Source organism: Alexandromys fortis, unplaced genomic scaffold (assembly GCF_014885135.2).
Source record: "Alexandromys fortis isolate MF-2015 unplaced genomic scaffold, M_Fortis_MF-2015_v1.1 scaffold_42, whole genome shotgun sequence".
NCBI lineage: Eukaryota > Metazoa > Chordata > Mammalia > Rodentia > Cricetidae > Alexandromys > Alexandromys fortis.
In genome coordinates this window covers 1040762-1059863 of record NW_026067934.1, presented here as the reverse complement: position 1 = coordinate 1059863, position 19102 = coordinate 1040762, and the positions used below count along the sequence as shown (strand labels likewise).

The window sequence follows — 19102 nt, the reverse complement described above, 5'->3', positions numbered from 1 at the left end:
AAACAAATAAGAAATAAGCAAACTCTCAAACTCTAGAAATGACAGAGACATCTCACTGCCTGGACAGTCACCCAAAGTTCCTCTGTACCGTTGGGGCATCCATCTTCAGCCTAGAGGCCCATAGTTTCCAGCAGACATTTCCACAAAGCAGGAACTTTCAAAGGCAGTCACTATCTGCTTGTCCTGAAGAATGTCTTGCAGACTCTTTCATGAATCAGGAACCCCGAAAGATCATCTCACCTTTAGGCAAGTTCAGCAGTCCTCTCTCTGCGGGTTCTCTGTGTCCAGTTTATGCAATAGTCCAGGCAAGAGCAGTTTCTTGCCCAAATGGCTATCAAACTCCATAAGGATCCTCTTCGATGCCCATCTTCCTCTTGAAGTAGATTGGTGCTGCCAGGAGCAGAGTGTCTCATTGTCATGAAAAGTCCTAAGTTATTAAAACATTTAAAATGCCATATTCTATAATCTTTGAAAAATATGAAGAATGCCTATCTAAAATATATCTATGCACATCTAGAAAACCTTAACTAACATGACTACAAACTTAACTATTATTAATGATTATTCATTAACAACCTAAATACATTACAAAATTGACCTTAAATCTCTTTCAATAAAGCAAAATCTATACTAATGCAAATTATTTATATCTATATCATATCCCCCTTTAAATGTAAAAGAACATTTATAAACCATATTTGGGAATATGGGCGCAGTTATTTCTCTCCAAACTGCTTCCTGCTGAATGGGGGCGTCGTTAATTAGGTCTTTCATGCTATAACCTGTGTGCTAGTTTCATCTCAGTTGGCAGTTGAGCGAAGCAATTTTCTGAAGATGTTCACAGCAACTCTTCAGGAGGGCGTCTCATCCTCCGGCAATGACAGTCATTCTCGTCCCTGTTCTGTTCCCCTAGCTACTCTGACTGGGCTGGGATAGAATTTAGAAAGATTTACTTTGCATTTCCTTGACAGCTAAGGACGCCCTACACTTTTTCAACAATACACACCATTGGTATTTGTTCTTTTGAGACCTTTTCATTAACTTAACAGTTGAGTAATTTGGTTGTCCAGTGTTTAATTTTTAACTCATTATGTAGCCATTATGTATTCCTTTCCTAGTGTGCAGTAGGAGGTTTGTTACCCATTTGGTAGTTTGTTGTTCATTGATATTTTTCCTTGATGGGTCAAAGCTCCTTAATTTTGTGTAATCTCATCAATTCTTCCTTTTATGTCCTGAGATATTGGTCTCCTCTACGAAAACCCTCGCCTGTGCTGACATAATAAAGTGTCTCCTCCTGAACTGTTTCAAACTGTCCAGTCGTCCATGAAAACCCTTAATCCATCACAAATTGGCTTTTTACGGGGTAATTGAGAGGGCTTTGGTTGCAGTCTGTGCAAGCTGTCACCTGTTTTCTCCAGCACCATTTATCTTACAAATGTGTCTTGTTTGCTTTTGGTGCATGTGTTGAGATCTAATGACCATCCCAGTGCAGCTTCGTTTATGGGCCCTGCGTCTAATTTCCTCATTCCAAGCAGTAACTACGGTTTCTTAGTTCAAATGGAATCGATCAAGCATTGTGACGACCACACTTTGTTCCTATAGCTGAGGATTATTCATGTTCTTCAAGGTTTTATTTATGAGTCACCGTGTGACTCTCAGGATTAGTCCTGTGAAGAATTTGATTGGAATTCTCCTAGAGGACACACTGAATCATTAAATGGCTCTTTAACAATATTAATTCTGAGGATGTGTGTCTTCTGATACCTTCTTTGATTCTTTATACATCCAACTGTGGGAGTCTTTCCCCTCATTGTTTGGGTCACTCCCTAGATCCTGTGTCCTTTTTAAGCTACCGAGCAGATCTTTGCACATCCACTCTTGTTATTTCCTGTTGTTCACAGCCCACACCGAGGATGTAAAGTTGTCTGGCATTCCACTGCACATGACAGGGATTTGTCTTTGCTTCAGTCTCTCACAAATCACCCGAGTTCATCACCTCATTTGTCTCTTTGTCTGTCATTCCCTTTTCTATTTGTCCTGTGTTTGTTTAACCACTTAGGACTTATTTCTTTAAATGGAGAGCAGGAGCTAAAATAATGGAAAAAAGCTAATCCCCATGTACATTTGTCTAGGGAAACTTGACAATATGGATGTTCTGTTACTATTTCTACACTAGAAGAAAGATATCAGTCTGGTTTCCTTGCATACACTAGTACCCAGGTCATAGGGCTGTGGTGGTGATGGAGTTAAGTGTATTTGTGCATGAATGTACAATTCTTACAAGCTAGGTAATTCAAAAGTAAATCTCATGAACTATTGAAAGAACTTACCCATCAAAGGTAGTAATATTGAGAAGCCCAGGCCCTGGGTTCTATAAGAAAATAGACTGAGCAAGTTATAGAGATCAAGCCAATAAGTAGCTCCCTTCCATGGCCTCTGCATCAGCTCCTGCCTCAGGTTCTTGCCCTATTTGAGTTCCTGTTGACTATAATGTAGAAGTGTAAGCCAAATAAACCCTTTCCTCCACAACTGAATGGCTGCAGGACCAGGTTGGACAAAACTTCCATCTACAAGTTTTTGGTTTATATTATTGTATTTTATTATTATCATTCAGAAACCTGGTTTTTCTCTAATGAGAGACAAAGAGGGAGTGGATCTAGGTGGGGAGGGGAGAGGAGGAGGAACTGGGTTCCCATGTGGTTGCTGGGAATTGAACTCAGGACCTTTGGAAGTGAAGCCAGTTCTCTTAAACTCTGAGTCATCTCTCCAGCCCCATCTCAGTTGACTTTCTGTTGCCTGCAAGATGTAGGAATCTCAATTCCAGCACTTTGTCTGCCTGCACACTGCCATAGTCCCTACCATGATGATACTGGACTAAACTTCTGAAATGTAAGCCACCCCATTAAATGTTTTCCTTATAAGAATTGCTGTGGTCATGGTGTCTCTTCACAGCAATAAAAACCCTAACTAAGACACCCTGTATCAAGTATATATTTTCACCTTTCTCTCTCTCTCTCTCTCTCTTTCTCTCTCTCTCTCTCTCTCTCTCTCTCTCTCTCTCTCTCTCTCTCACACACACACACACACACACACACACACAAATGTCAAATTCTTGCAAACCAAACTCAAGAACAAGTTAAAATCATACAAGTGTATGAAAACCCAATGACCAAGTCAGTGAACTTCAAAGGATAGTTCAACGTACACAAATCAGTAACTGTAATATACTATATAAACATTCTTAAAGATGGAATATCCCTTGACCATTTCAGTAAAAGACTTTAATATAATTCAACATCCCTTCATGATAAAATCAAGAAATCCTGAGCAGAAAGACAAGGTTGGAGGTATTACGATACCTGATCTTAAATTATACTAAAGAGCCTTATTGACAAAACAGTGTGGTATTGACAGAAAGCAAGCACACAGAGCAATGGGATAGAATAGAGAACCCAGAAATAAGCCCGCACAAATACACCTAATCTTGATAAAACTGCCACTTGAAAAAAAAAGTATTAAATAGTGCTGGGCTGGGCATGGTGACACAAATCTTTAGTCACAGCACTCGGGAGGCAAAGGTAGTAGGATCTCTGTGAGTTTGAGGCCAACCTGATCTACATGGCAAGTTCCAGCATAGCCAAGGCTACATAGTGAGACCCTGTCTTAAAACAAAAATAAATAAATAGAAATAAAATAAATGGAGCCTGGAAGACTGGATATCCCTCTGTCAAAGGATAAAACTAGATCCATATTTCTTACCCTGCACAATTAAAAATGCATCAAAAATCTCAAAGTTAAGACCTGAGCCTCTCTACGTATGAAACTTAAAAACTGCCAGGGTCCTTCCCCAAAGCAATGCACCTTACCCTCTCTGAGGAGAGGATGGGGAAGGGGATGGAGTGGAGGGGTGGGTGGAGGGAATGGGGGCAGCTGAGGGAGTCGGAACTGGGATTGGTATGTAAAATGAAAAAAGGCAGCTTGTTTTCTATTGAAAAGAAAAGAAAAGAAATTAAAAAAAAAACACTGCCAGGGAAAACCACTTTCAGATATTATAGGCATAAGCAAGGACTTTCTATAAAGGATGCTAATAACACAGGACTTAATCCCCAAAATTAACAACTGTGATTACACAAAAATAAAAAGCTTCTGTGCACTGGGCGGTGGTGGCGCACGCCTTTATTCCCAGCACTCGGGAGGCAGAGACAGGCAGATCTCTGTGAGTTCAAGGCCAGACTGTTCTACAAGAGCTAGTTCCAGGACAGGCTCCACAGCTACACAGGAAAACCCTGTCTCATCATCATCATCATCATCATCATCATCATCATCATCATCTGCAGAGCAAAGGCAACTGCACCAGAGCAAAAAGACAGTCACAGAGCGGAATTAGATGTGAGCTCCTACTGGAACATACAAAGAACTGCAAGATTCAGGCATGCAGAATTGCTCAGTGGGAAAAAGCATGTGCTGCCAAGCTGGGTGGTCTTGATCCACGGGACCCACATGATGGAAGAGGAGAACCAACTCCCAATAGCTGTCCCTTGGCCTGCACAAAGGCTCCATGATGCATGTGTCCCCACATACAGGCATACACACACTAAGTAAATTCATTTTGTTTAAGATTTTTAAAGAATTGAAAAATTAAGCACTGAAAAATTATGTAATCAGTAAATGGACAAATGAACAGAATTTACAGTACTCAGAAAGAGTAATAGAAATGTTCAATACATATTTAAGAAAGAGTTCAGCATTCTTAACCATCAGGAAAATGTAAAGTAATACTGCTTTGAAACGCCATTTTACCCTAGTCAGAATTCTGTCACCAAGGAAACCACTGACACAAATATGTCGGGGGAAGAGGGATTCTCAACAGTGGTGGTGGGAACTGAACCTAGGGAAGCCACCATCGACATCCATACACAGGGTTCCCAGCTATAGCATCCCTGGCATAAACCTGGAGGACTCTAGATCAGCATAGCACAAAGATTACTTGCACATCCATGTTTATTGCTGTTTTCTTTACATTAGCAAGGAAACCAAACCAGATTGAACGTCCACCAATTGATGAATGGATAAAGAAAACCAGTACACCTACATAATGGAATTTTATTCAGCCATGAGGAAAAATTAAATCATTTACAGAAAAAAATGCATGGAACTTGAGATCATTATGTTAAACGAAGTAAGCCAGTCAGAAAGGTGAGTGCACTGCTCAGTGGTCAAGAGCACTGGCTGCTCTTCCAGAGGACCTGAGTTCCAGCACCCACGGGGCGGCTCACAACCATCTGTAACTCCAGATCCAGGAAACCCAGTGCAATTCTTCCAGCCTCTGTGGACACCAGACACACACACTTAATGCACAGACATGCCTGCCGACATAAGAACCATATGCATTTTTAAAATAATCATTTTAATGGAAGTTTTAAGAAAGGCATGTATCATATGCTTTCTTTCATGTGCGGACCCTAAGTTTAAATAGATATATGTGTACATATGGAGGTGGGTGCTATCACGAAATTAGAAATGGGACCACGAGATGTGAGAAAGAGATCTCACTTTTCAGTATGTATGTGCGTGTGAGCGACCACAGAGGCCAGAAGAGGGTGTCATGTCTTCCGAAACTGGAGTTAAAGGATCCAGTTGTGAAGGTTTCAATGGTAAGCCAATTGAAGAAGACGCTGCTGCCTGGTTTAGGTGCTAGGAACGGAACTCTGGAAGTGCAGCGAGTGCTCTTAGCTGCTGGGTCCCAAGAAAGATATGTCGGGGGTCAGAGAATTGAGCGCACATGATATGAAAGCAGAAGGGGGCGCTCTTTGCAGGAGAAAGGGGAGCTGCAGTATGGGGTTAAGGAGCTGCGATGACAGTGGGGGAGGAGGATGAGAGCTGAACAAAGTCTGCCAACACATACGCATGAAAAGGCTATTAAGAAATCCACTATTGGGCTGGAGAGATGGCTCAGCGGTTAAAGCACTAACTGCCCTCCTAGAGGACCCGGGTTCAATTTCTAGCACCCACAAGACAGTTCACAGCTGCCTGTAACTCCAAAATCTGACACCCTCACACAGACCTATATATATGCAGGCAAAAAACACCAATGCATATAAAATAAAAATAAATATTTTTTTAAAAAACCATTATTTTGTATGCTAACTTAAATTTGTAATTTAAAAAGTACTTTTTAAAAGCCGGGTGGTGGTGCACACCTTTAATCCCAGCACTCGGGAGGCAGAGGCAGGCAGATCTCTGTGAGTTTGAGGCTCGCCTGGTCTGTAGAGTGAGTTGTAGGACAGCCAGGGCTACACAGAGAAACGATGTCTTGAAAAACAAACAAACACGAAACAAAATAAAAGGTACTTTTTAAAAACTGCATTTAAGTGTGTGATTCTGACCAAAAAGTAATGTTGGGCAGCTGGGAGAAAAACAGCAAGAAACACGCAGGGCCTTGTATGTGCTAAGCATGCATCCCCACTGAGTCTCTGGTCTCCAGTCTGCACCCATTTTCCTGGTCAAAACCTTCTTTCTGAGGACACTGGGATGGGGAAGGGATGAACGTGACGTGCATGCAGCTTTCATATATGAAGTTCTCAAAATAAAATTTAAAAAACCACAGACTATTTCTTTTAAAATTGCTATATATTTGGGGGGGGCGTGTGGAATGACATACTAGCACTAGGTTAAGTGGGTAAGGAGGTGAGGAGGATCAGGGAAGAGAAAGAATATGGTCAAAACATATCACATGAAAAAAAATTAAGAAACTACAGATTTAATTTTTAAAACTTTAAAGAGAAGAAAAAAACTGCTCTCTGCCCAGCCTTGGCGCCCTCCACTGGTGAGCACTAGGCACTGCGGACCACATTGTACCAAGTCAAGTCAAGGAAGCCAGGAAAAAGGAAAAGCATCCTTTATTGTGGTTAGATTATCTCAGGCACTGATTGACAACAAGGGCTACTTCACCTGGCATAGAATTGCCTCCTGGTTTCCTGGAAATAGAGTTCAAGGGAAACGTGTTCAGGAAAGCATAGGATAATGTGAACATTGCAAAGCAAGGTCTTTTTAAAAATATACCTGTATTAATTATTAGAGAGGTTTATGCGCGAATACAAGTTCTTATTTAAGTACTCCAAAGCCCCGGGCCAGACTCTTCCTCAGGGCCACCCTCACCTCCTTGTTCCTCAGGGTATAGACCACAGGGTTCAGCAATGGAGTCACCACCGTGTAGAACACCGCCACCAGGCGGTCCTGGGAGGGGTTGGCCCCAGAGTCTGGCCGCAGGTAGATGATGGAGGCACAGCCAAAATGCACGATGACTACAGTGAGGTGGGCCGCGCAGGTGGAGAAGGCTTTGCTCCGGCCCGCGGCCGAAGGGATCCTCAGGATGGCTGCCACGATGAAGGCGTAGGAGAGGAGGATGAGGAGGAAAGAGAACAGCACCACGAGGATGCTCAGAAAGAAGATGCCGAGCGCCTTGTGCGTGCTCTCTGCACAGCTGAGCTTCAGCACAGGCGCGATGTCACAGAAGAAGTGTTCTACGCGGCCCGTGCCGCAGAAAGGCGAGGAGAAGATCATGCAGGTTTCAACCACGGCCACAGAGAAACCAGAGCAGAAAATCAAGGCTCCCAGACATAGGCAAACGGTGGGACTCATGATCACAGAGTAGCGCAAGGGGTGACAGATGGCCACGTACCTGTCGTAACCCATCAGTGTGAGGAGGAAACAGTTGATGCATCCCAAGCCCAGGAAGAAGAACATCTGGGCCCGACAGCCCGCGATGGAGATGGCCTGGCTCTCCATCAGCAGATGGGCCAGCATATTGGGGATGGTGATCAGCGTGTAGCAGGTCTCAGAGAGGGAGAGCACAGCCAGGAAGCGATACATGGGAGTGTGGAGGGTGCGGTCCACCTGGATGATGGTGATGATGGTGGCGTTGCCACTGAGTGTGACCAGGTAGGTGAGGAGGAACAAGGTGAAGAGAGTGGGCCTCAGTTCTGGGAGGTTGGAGAATCCCACCAGCACGAACTCTGTCACCAGCCGGGTCCCATTGTCCTGCTGCTTCTCAGGAGCCTGGGAGGAGATAGGATCACTGGGACAATGCAGGTCATGAGGCTTGGCTAGGTCTCAGGTGGGGGTAGGAGAATCATCACTGATGTGCAGACAGGACAGAGGGACTCAGAAATGAATGAGCAGTTATTACCCAGTCAGCCAGGTGTCTCAACATGTAAGAAGATAAGAATTAGCCAGATGGTGGAGGTGCATCCCTTTAAGCCCAGCACTTGGGAGGCAAATGTCTCTCTGAGTTCAAGGCCAAGCTGGACTACAGAGTGAGTTCCAGGACAGCTAGGACTCCAGAGAGAAACCCTGTCTCAGTAAAAATAAGAAGAGGAGGAGGAGGAGGAGAGGAGGAAGAGGATTTACGAAGCAGGGCCTGGAGAGAAAGCTCAATGGTCAAGAAGACTTCCTGCTTTTCCAGAGGATAAGACTGGATGCTTAGGCCTATAACTCCAACTCCAGGGGATCCAGCACGCTCTCTGGTCTATATGTATGTATTACCCACACATACATTGCATACATTCACACAACTGCACACCCACACATAAAAATAAATCCTTTTTTTAAGTATTCACAAGGAAAGTGCTTTTTGTTTGCTTTGTTTTGTTTTGTTAGGCCTACAGCACCAGATATTCACAACTCTCCCATCCAAGTACCAACCAGGCCTGACTCAGCTTTGATCTAAGAGCAGACCAGATTGGGAATATTCAGGGTGGTCATACCTTAAACACAAAACAAAGATAGTCAAATGGAGGAAGAAGACAGTAAGTCCCTTTGTGGTTTCATTAAATCGAGAAAGAGACCCTAGATGAGGACCCAAAGACCAACAGTCTGTGAAAATAGAAGTAACCCGGGGACAGCAGACAGCCAATAAATGACGCACTATTGAGGACATGGCTGAGGAAATGGCTCAGTGGGTCAAAGGCTTGCTGTGCACGTGTGGGGACCTGCCTTTGAGTCCCCAGAACCCACTTGCAGTCCATAGCAAGAGTACAGCCGTAATCCCAGAACTCCAGTAGTGACGAGATAGAGACAGGAGAATCCCCCAAAGCTTTAGGGCCAGCTAGCCTACTCTAAAAGCATCAAAAATAAATCCTGTCTCTCTGGGCGGTGGGGGAAAAGCCTTTAATCCCAGCACTTGGGAGGCAGAGGCAGTCGAATCTCTGTGAATTTGATGGGGGAGAGTCTTCTGCGCCCATGTTCCCAAATATGGTTTATAAATGTTCTTTTACATTTAAAGGGGGATATGATATAGGTATGAATAATTTGCATTGGTATGGATTTTAAGGTCAATTTTGTTATATGTATTTCTGATCTTGATTAAGGTATTGTGATTGTGCAGTTCATTTAAAAATGTAATGTATAATTAGGAAATATAGGTTGCTAATGGATAATTATCAATAATAGTCAAGCTTCTAGTCATGTTAGTTAGATTTTCTAAATATGCATAGATATATTTCAGATAGGCATTCTTCATATCTTTCAAAGGCTACAGAATATGGCATTTAAATGTTTTAATAATTTAGGGCTTTTCATGACAGTGAGACACATCTACTCCTGGCAGCACCAGCTACTTCAAGAAGAAGATGGGCATCGAAGAGGATCCTTATGGAGTTTGATAGTCATTTGGGCAAGAAACTGCTCTTGCCTGTACTGTTGCATAAACTGGACACAAGAAAGCCACAGAGAGAGGACTGCTAAATTTGCCTAAAGGTGAGATGGTCTTCGGGGTTCCTGCTTCATAAAAGAGTCTGCAAGACATTCTGTGGGACACAGCAGAAAGTGACTGAACTGTCTTTGGAATTTCCTGCTTCATGGAAATGTCTGCTGGATACTATGGGCCTGGAAGCTGAAGATGGATGCCCCAACGGTACAGAGGAACTTTGGGTGACTATCCTGGCAGTGAGATGTCTCTGTCATTTCTAGAGTTTTGGAAGTTGTTTGCTTAAGTAATATTATATCCTCTGGAATCTTTGATGGAGTTGAAGAATGGATAGATAGTTATAGTTTTCCTTAGTTATGATAAAAGATAAAATAGATATAAATATTGTAACTGTAATTTTTGCTTGATAACTGTTTTGTTATATGTAATTTTACTATGTTAAAGTTAAAGCCTTTCTTTTTTGTTTAAACAGAAAAAGGGGAAATTATGGGGGAGAGTCTTCTGTTTTGTGTTAATTTCATTGGTTAAATAAAGAGACTGCCTTGACCCTTTAATAGGACAGAAAATTAGGTAGGTGGAGTAAACAGAACAGAATGCTGGGAGAAAGAAGCCGAGTCAAGCAGTCACCATGATTCTCCCACTCCAGACAGACGCATGTTAAGATCTTTCCTGGTAAGGCAGCTCGTGGTGCTACACAGAATATTAAAAATGGGTTAGATCAATATGTAAGAGCTAGCCAATAAGAGGTTAAAACTAATGGGCCAAGTGGTGTTTAAAAGAATGCAGTTTCCGTATAATTATTCCTGGTAAAGCTAGCTGGAATGCGGGACGGAGCCCGCCGCTTCTCACTACATGGATTTGAGTCCAGTCTGGTCTACAAGAGCTAGTTCCGGGACAGGCTCTAAAACTAAAGTGAAACCCTGCCTCGAAAAGCCAAAAAAAAAAAAAGAAGAAGGAAAGAAAAGAAAAGAAAGATAGAAAGAAAGAAACCCTGCTTCACAATGAGGACCCTAAGTGAGACACACATAGATCTAATCTACATGGGAAGTAGAAAAAGACAAGACCTCCTGAATAAATTGGGAGCATGGGGACCTTGGGAGGGGGAGGGGTAAAGACAGGGAGGGGAGCAGAGAAAAATGTGAGAGCTCAATAAAAATCAATAAAGAAAAAAAATAAAACAAGCAAAACAAGTCAGGAGGAGTAAGGCAATGATTAACAGTCCTCCATGATTTGGGCATCAGTTTCTGCTTTCAAAGAAAGGCGGGGGCGGGGGGGAACGCTGTCTCAAACAAGGTAGAAGGCTAGGACACTCTGTCTTAGTCATTGTTCTATTGCTGTGAAGAGACACCATGACTATGACAACTCTTATAAAAGAAGGCATTTAACTGAGGATTGCTTACAGTATTAGAGATTTAGTCTATGACCATGGTGGAAAGCAGACAGGCATAACTCTGGAGCAGAAGCTGAGAGCTTTACATCCTTCTCTGAAGGCAGCAGGCAGAGAGAGACAGACACTCCTAGTGAGACACTATCTCCAGCCAGGCCACACTTTCTACTCCCTCCCAAACAATTCTACTAACTGGGGACCAAGCATTTAATTAAAAGTTCCTGTGGGGGCCATTCTCATTCAATGGCCATAAGCATCATGGGCCATAGACATGTTTGCTTTCTATTGTAAAGAGAAAAAATTAAGACTGTACTAGTAGAAATATTAAAGTAATCTTTGCTATTCGGATCTACACATTCTTTTTTTTTCCCTTCAGATTTTAGTAGAAATTGAAACAATTTCTTTGTTCCCCGTAGAATGCTGTGCATTATGAGTGCTCTTCCTAACTGATAAGTGTGGGCGACCAAGAAAAAAGTGGCTGGAGGTTGGCAATATGGCTTGGTAGGCAAAGGATTCAAGGGTGACCACCTGAGCTTCGTCCTGAGCCATGGAGGAGGGAAAGAATCCACCACTGAAGACTGTCCTTTGATTTGTCCTGCCTTGTCACAAGAGCCTAAGCACACATGCACACACACACACACACACACACACACACACACAGACACACATGCTTTTTAAAGACAATTTAAAAAAAAAACATTTTTTAAGCCCAGCACTCCTAGAGAAAGATAGAAGGCAGAGACAGGGGAATCTCACAGAAACCCAGAGATCCTGGAGTACAAAGTGTAAACAAATAAGAGACACCCTACCCTCAGTGAGGTGGAAGGAGAGAACTGACTCCTGTCCTCCTCCTTCTCTCTGTCTCTGTCTCTCTCTCTCTGTCTCTCTCTCTCTGTCTCTCTCTCTCTCTCTCTCTCTCTCACACACACACACACACACACTTTTCTAATTAAAAATATTCATTAGAGCTGGGGATATGGCTGAGAGCTAGATCACTTACCCAGCAAGCTCAAGGCCCTGGGTACCACCCCTCCTCATGTGGGGAGTGGAAGCAGGTGGTGAGTGAATTCCCTTAGAGAGCCACCATTCCCCACTGAGTCCCTGGAGGAGGCCATGGGGATCAGGAGAGGCCTGCCCTTTCTGCCTTCCAGTCAATCTAGCAGCTTTTCTGGACATCTGCAAGCCTGCAGCCCTCACAGGAGCTCAAAACCATAACCAGCTATGCACTTGAAAACATCCACTAGCAAAGCGGGATGATGGGAGTTAAGGCTTCCCATTTAAATATTTGGAATGTTAAATGACATTTTCCACTTTGGAGAGAAACTTTTCAACCTAATTCAAAGAACTAAAAAACGTGCTGTAGCTGGAAAGATGGTTGGGTGGGGAAGTGCATTGATGGGCGTGTGCGAGGGCCTGAGCTCCCATTGCTAGCACTCAGGTAAAAGAAACAAAAGGAATGCAAAACAATAAATATGTGCTCGCTTGAGATCAGAGACAAGCTACTTTTCTTTCTTTCTCTCTCTCTTTCTTTCCTTCTTTTTTCTTTTTGAGACAGGGTTTCTCTGTGTAACAGCCCCGCCTGTCAATATTTTCCATTTTTTTAAGACAGGGTCTCACTATTGTGGGGCAGAAGGGACCCAGCACCCACATGGCAGCTCACAACCACAAGTCTGCAAACTCCAATTCTAGGGAACATGACATCCTTTCCAACCTGTGCAAGCAGCTGCAGGTCATGTTGCATGTCCACACAGGCAAACATTTAATAAAATAAACATAAAATAAAAACAATACATTTCTTCAAAAAGCATTGCAATGAAGCTTTTCAGCCGATCCAGCATCTAATCAAAGGTGTGAACTACTCAAGCACAGGCCTTAACCAGCAAATCACTAGATCAAAGAATCAGGAAGAAGATATTTGAGAACAAAAGAGAAACCAAAAAAATATCCAACTAAGGTGATAGCTTCTTTTAAAGAAGGTTCTCACTATGCTGTCCAAGCTGGCCTAGAACTTGCAATCTTCCTAACCACCAAGTGCTGGAAGTGCATACACCTCCCAGCTTCTGAGAGTATGGCTCTTGGCACCAAGCCCAGAGCTAGCTGACAGACTACCAACTGATGGTTATCATATAGAGCAGTTGTTCTCAACCTGTGGGTCGTGACCACTTTGAGGTCAAACAACCATTTATCAGATATCCTGCATATCAGATACTTATGATTCATATCAGTAGCAAAATTACAGTTGTGACGTAGCAGAAAAGTGATTTTATGGTTGGGAGTCACCACAACACGAGGAACTGTATTAAAAGGTGGCAGCATTAGGAAGGTTGAGAACCATACTATAGAGGAAAGCTCTTCTGTGCGTTCCCACTGGCTCTTCCCAGATACCCTCCTAGGCATCTAGCTTAAGGAAGAGTCTTAGAAAGAAAACTTCCCTCGCCATATACTCAGCATAGGAGTGAATTTAGCTCAGTATGTCAAGCTTTGCTTGCTCTTCTTCACAGATGGGAGAGTCGTTACCTAGGAAACAATGAGTATTACCTAGAACAGAAATTGTATGCTCTGATAGACAGGAACATTGGGAACGCTGAGCTGCAGCTCCTAAGCCTAGTAACTCTGGGTTTCAATGTCCCTCGCAAGGGTCAAGATGACTCCTGGGAAGCAGGCTGTTTCCCTTTGAGCCTCATCCTATGAACTCACAGTGGAAGGATAGTGCTGTGACCAAGTTCCCAAACCAAAGACCAAGAAGAACAGGAAGTCCTGTCTGTGGCCATACTATCAGTATTCTAAGGCCTTTCGTTAAGATGCATCTTCATGATCAGCTGGTAAACCAGCCTCAAACACAGAACTCAAGTTACCATCATTTTGACAACTAAAAATGTTTAGCCGAGAGAAAGTAAAAATTCAGGGCCACCAAGCCCTCTTCTAATGCCTTCTGGTACCCCAAATCAGCATGCAATGAAGGTCCTAGGAGGAGGCTTGTCTGGTGGGTAGGAAATATAGTTGCTGAGATTGGCCATAGTGAGACACTAGGCAGCTGTTATGCCCTTCTAAGTCTCACCTGTGAACTCAGAAATGAGTCCTATGAACTCACAGTTAACAGTGAAATCTGTCAGGTAATGCTGGAACCAGGTCCCCAAGCGAAAAAGCTGCAGGAAAAGCAAAAAACAAAAAACAACAAAACAAAACAAAAAAATCCTCCTGTGACTGGACCCTACTCTGCAATAGCAGAGGACCTGGGGTTGGATTTTTCGTGAACCTGTTTAGTTCCCTGTTCCCACATCTTAGTCCCTGGCTGGTCCAAGGACTTACTTGATGGGACCAGCAGTACTCACCTGCTCACTTGGAACCCATGAAATCTATGCCCACTGAAGGTCCCAGAACAGTATTTGCCTTCAGGGCTTACCTTTGTGTGCTGAGTTCAGGGACCTGACAGTGTTGTTCCCACTGTGACAGCCAGAGGATGAGGGTCCTTCCTGAGAAGTGTGGGAGGGCAGAGAGCCAGCAATGCCAGTGACAGGGTCTGGTCCCTCCTTCTATTTCTTCTCATCAGTAAACCCTAAGGCTGGAGGCCCCTGCCCCTGTTGCTTCCAGCTCTCACTCTACAAGATTCTGAATGTGTGTGTCTGTGTGCCCAGGAAGCTCTGGCTTGCATGAGCAGGGAGCCCCACATTCCCAAGCCCACTCATCTCCTTGTCTCACCACCACCCATGCACCAGGGTTCTGTGTCCGTAGTGTTCAGAGCTGGAGGGGGCTCCTCTCGTTCCCTTCTGAGCACATTGCAGATTTCCTGGACACCACAAACTCAACTCAAAACTGGAGTTAAACACCTTTGACACAAGTTCCATGGAAGGCTGCCATTGTTCAGGCAATCTAAACAATTTCCCTCCCTCCACTGCTTTTTAGGTCTCACCCGAAGGTGGTGCTGGGCATGTGACTTCTGCAGCCAGAATGTAACTCACCTTGGCCAGGATAGGCTCTCCCATCCCTGTCTGCCGAAGAAGGGAGGGGCTGAGATACACGTTCTCCTATTCTGGGGTCCCTGGAGCTGCTGTCCCAGAGGCTCTGCAGGTACTAACAAGCCCGCCAGGACCAGGCTGGTGCTATGAGGAGTGCTCTCTCCTGTAACTAGACACCCCAGGGTCTTCTTCCTCAGCACCCAGCCCTGAGCCTCAGAGTAGGAAAGGATTAATTGGGATCCTCCTCTGGGGACAGCAGTCACAAATCATCCCTCACCCCATCAGTGCTCCTAGTCTGCAACGCTTGCCACCTCAGCTGTGCACAGACAGCTGTGTCCAAAGACCCTGCCTTTGTGGGAGGAAGATGACTTCACACTGTTACTCAGGGTGCTCAGGACGAATTTAGTGTCGCACAGCCTTCACATGTCTGTTCTTTCTAGATAGCTTTATAGCTGTAAATAATCTCAGTAAACTCTCTGTTTCAGTAAGCTGAGCCAGGGTGGAATTGTTTCTCCATGTTGCTCTTAGTGTTTTATCTGGGGTAAAATGACATTCGCTTATTTCTCTCCAGAAATGTCACAATAGTTAATTCCTGAATAGAGATGGACAAAGCCAAGGATGAGTTGAGGAGTGATTGAATGGACCATACAATACACGCTGAGTCCTGTGGCTGGGACTGTTCTCTGAGAAGTGGAGGGTCCTCAGATGTAATCCCGATACGGCTGCCTCGCCCATGCGTGATGGGATGGTACATCTCCTTACTGTAGCAGTGGCTGCATGCCTGGGATGAGTGACTGAACATGCAACCGGGACTGAGTTGTCTGAGAGTGGAGATGAGTGCCCGATGGGCTGGTTTACTCAAACCTTGAGGCATAGTTGCTTGTTACTGTCGGAAGTGCCTATCTAAGGGCAATCCCAAGGTACCTGTCTTCCCTTGTGTGAAATGGAGTGTCAAGCACCCTTGATGCGTGGAGTCTGCCACATGAATGTAGACATGCCCCCAATACAGATGAAAGAGCCGAGAAAGCCTCGCAGTCCCAGAGAGAAGCATGCATGGAACAGGACATCAGTCATTTGTTGCTGTAGTTACATAGCCGCTGCACTGAGTACTAAAATATAAAGCTGAGGATGGGATGGCCACTCAGTGGAAATTTACATGTTTAAAGGGGTAACTGCAAGAAGGAGGGACATGGCTGGGGTCCTCCACACAAGACTCCAACTTGTTGGATAAATTGGATAGAAGGGGTGAAATAAAGATGTTGTTTTGCACTTCTGTTTTAAAGTTATATTTATTTCTCTCCTTATGAATGTGTTTGTGAGTGTGTATGTGCACATGTGTGCATATGTGTGCACATGGCAGAGGACAACTTCCGGGAGTCAGTTCTCTTATCCCATCACGTGGGCTTGAGACTGACCTCAGATCGTCAGGGTTGATGGCCAGTGCCTTAGCCCTCTGAACCGTCTTGTCAGCCTGGTTTGCATTTCTTGCAGCTAGGTATGAGGTCAATGTGCAAAGATAATACAGGTCCTATCTGTGCTGAAGAGTCCTTCCTGGGATCCAAAAGCTTGTAACTTACGGTAAGATCACAGAGAGTGAGTGGGAAGAGAACATGGTAGGAGTATTGAAGGTACCTTGAAGGTCCGACCTTTATGAAAGAAGAAGGGAAAACCTATGACTGACCACACAGATAAAGGCTCAGCAGATACATTGGTGCCTGCTGCCAAGTTTGATGACCTGAATTCAGTCCCTAGGATCCACATGGTGGAAGGACAGGGCCATTACTACAACTTATTATATAATATGGTGCACTTGTATGTGCATATGCACATCCACATACTAAACAAACATTTTTAAAAATTGAAAATAAAGCATGCACAGAAGACAATAACAATGGACAGTGAAGAAGATGCCCTTCTGGTCCAATTTTTATAGGGAGGAAGGAAAATCCATGATCCAACATGCAGATAGTAGCCTTAACAATGGCCCGATACTATGACATGAGACTGGAGAGATGGCTTAGTGGTTAAGAGCATTGGCTACTCTTGCAGAAGACCTAGGTTCGATTCCCACCACCTGCATGCAGATCACAACCAGCTGTAATTCCAGTTCCAGGGGATCCAATACTCGGTGTATAAACATGCATTCAGACAAAAACACTCATGCACACAAAATAAACCTTTTTTTCTATTTAATATGATAGTATAATTACATCGTTCCCTTCCCTTTCCTCCCTCCCAACCCTTTCATATATCCCTCCCTGCTCTCTTTCAAACTCATAGCCCCTTTTTTCACTAATTGTTATTGCATAAATATATGTACAATTCACATACAAATGCATTCTTAAATATAACCTGTTCAGTCCATATAATGTTATGTATTTCTATTTAAAGAAAGAAACACAGGAATGAAGGAAAAAAGGAAGGAAGGAAGAAATTATATTAGGGAGTATCTGGCACCTGAGTTCCTTGAATTGGAGAATACTTTTAAACTAGAATGAAAAAGCCAATCACATCACATCCTGGCTTGTGAGGACACAGAGATGGGTAGAAGTAGTCGGAGTGCTGCGGAAACAGAAAAACCAAGCAGCTCTGGATCCTTCTGTAAAACATAGGCAGCATGACCCGAGACAATATGAAGAAATCAGCTCCTAATGGATTGGCTTACAAACACCCTTGGTTATTGCTGTCTGCGGTCCCTATGAATATCAAGGAATGAAGATGGAAGAGGAAGTACAGGCATTATGGAGGGAACTAGACACAGGAGAGGCGACGTTGGGTGCTCAGCTCATTGGGCTGCATAGTGTTGTGTTCACACGATGGTTAAGAAAGAGTGACTCAGCAGGTTCCTTGGGGGTAGGTCTGAGACTTTCGCAACTTTGCTGAGTCCAAAAGTGGGACATGATCTTTATGAGACAGAAGGGACTATAGTTGATCTGAATGATTCAGACAAGCATATAAATTAGGTCTGTAAAGAGACAAGAACAAAGTTGACAAAGGTCTGTTCAGGCCACTTTGTGAGGGCAGGAGTGGCAGCCATGTGAGTTCTGTCTAAATGCTGTGGAAATGTGGAAGGGGCATGGAAAGACAAAAGGATCTGCACCAGACTGGCCAGCTCCCTGAGGTTCAAGGCTTTGCCCTGCATCTCTTGTGAAACCCAATCGCCCCGCCCCTTTCCATTTCTCTGTACTATAAATGACTTGTGGTAAGTTCTGGTGTTTGGGGAAAATTCCTGCTCATGCGGAAGTTTAACATCAAGCAAACAATTCAGTCAATCAAAACAGACGTCACCCAAGACTGCTATGTGGTGTAGGGGGTAACAGGGCAAAAGGGATATAAAGCGTCTGTTTAACTGAACTCGGAGCTCCATTTTGGGACTGATGTCTGGGTCTATCGTGTACACACAATAAATTGCTTTCAGCATTGACACCTCATCCCTTGGCTATTCCTTACAATATTTCCAGCTTCCTAGACAGGAAACAAGACTGTTTTCACCTGCCTGGACTTCACAATGTACTGGGAGTAGCTGCTTGCCTGATACCATTGGGACATTTTATCCATAGAAGATTATTCCTCCTGGCTACTGGGACCTGCTCACCAAAGCACAATGGACATTAGCTTAGCCTCAGGAATCAGGTCAGGAACATTGCCTATCAGACTGGTAAAAACCTAGGTTCATTTGATTTTGATATCTAGTTAACCCACGTCTCTGAATGGAAGAGAAGACAGGTGATTTTCTAAGAGTCCTAGAGCTATCAGAATAATTGGTTAAGAAAAAGCAGTTCTGGACACCAGAAAATGTAAGGATCTCCCTTGCTCTTGGATTGGGAGGATCAACATAGTAAAAATGGCAATTCTACCAAAAGCAATCTATAGATTCAATGCAATCCCCATCAAAATTCCTCACAGATCTGGAGAAGACAATAATCAACTTTATATGGAAAAAAAATCCAGGATAGCCAAAACAATCTTATACAATAAAGGATCGTCTGAGGCATTACCATCCCTGACTTCAAACTCTATTACAGAGCTACAGTATTGAAAACAGCTTGGTAT

General features: G+C 43.8%; 1 protein-coding gene across 1 annotated transcript; it reads right to left on the bottom strand.

The window, feature by feature from the left end:
• Positions 1-7104: 7104 nt before the first annotated feature.
• Positions 7105-8212, bottom strand: LOC126504012 (olfactory receptor 10T2-like). The gene is made up of 2 exons (XM_050145993.1): positions 8189-8212; positions 7105-8058 (listed from the first exon to the last, which is right to left on the bottom strand). The coding sequence occupies exons 1-2, from the start codon at positions 8210-8212 to the stop codon at positions 7105-7107; spliced, it is 978 nt and encodes a 325-aa protein (XP_050001950.1).
• Positions 8213-19102: the final 10890 nt, after the last annotated feature.

Excerpts from the sequence above, each read along its gene's own strand:
- LOC126504012 (XM_050145993.1), bottom strand. The coding sequence starts at position 8,212 with ATGTTGAGACACCTGGCTGACTGG. Across the intron at positions 8,059-8,188 it reads TGAGACACCTGGCTGACTGG|GCTCCTGAGAAGCAGCAGGA; the intron begins GTAATAACTGCT and ends ATCTCCTCCCAG.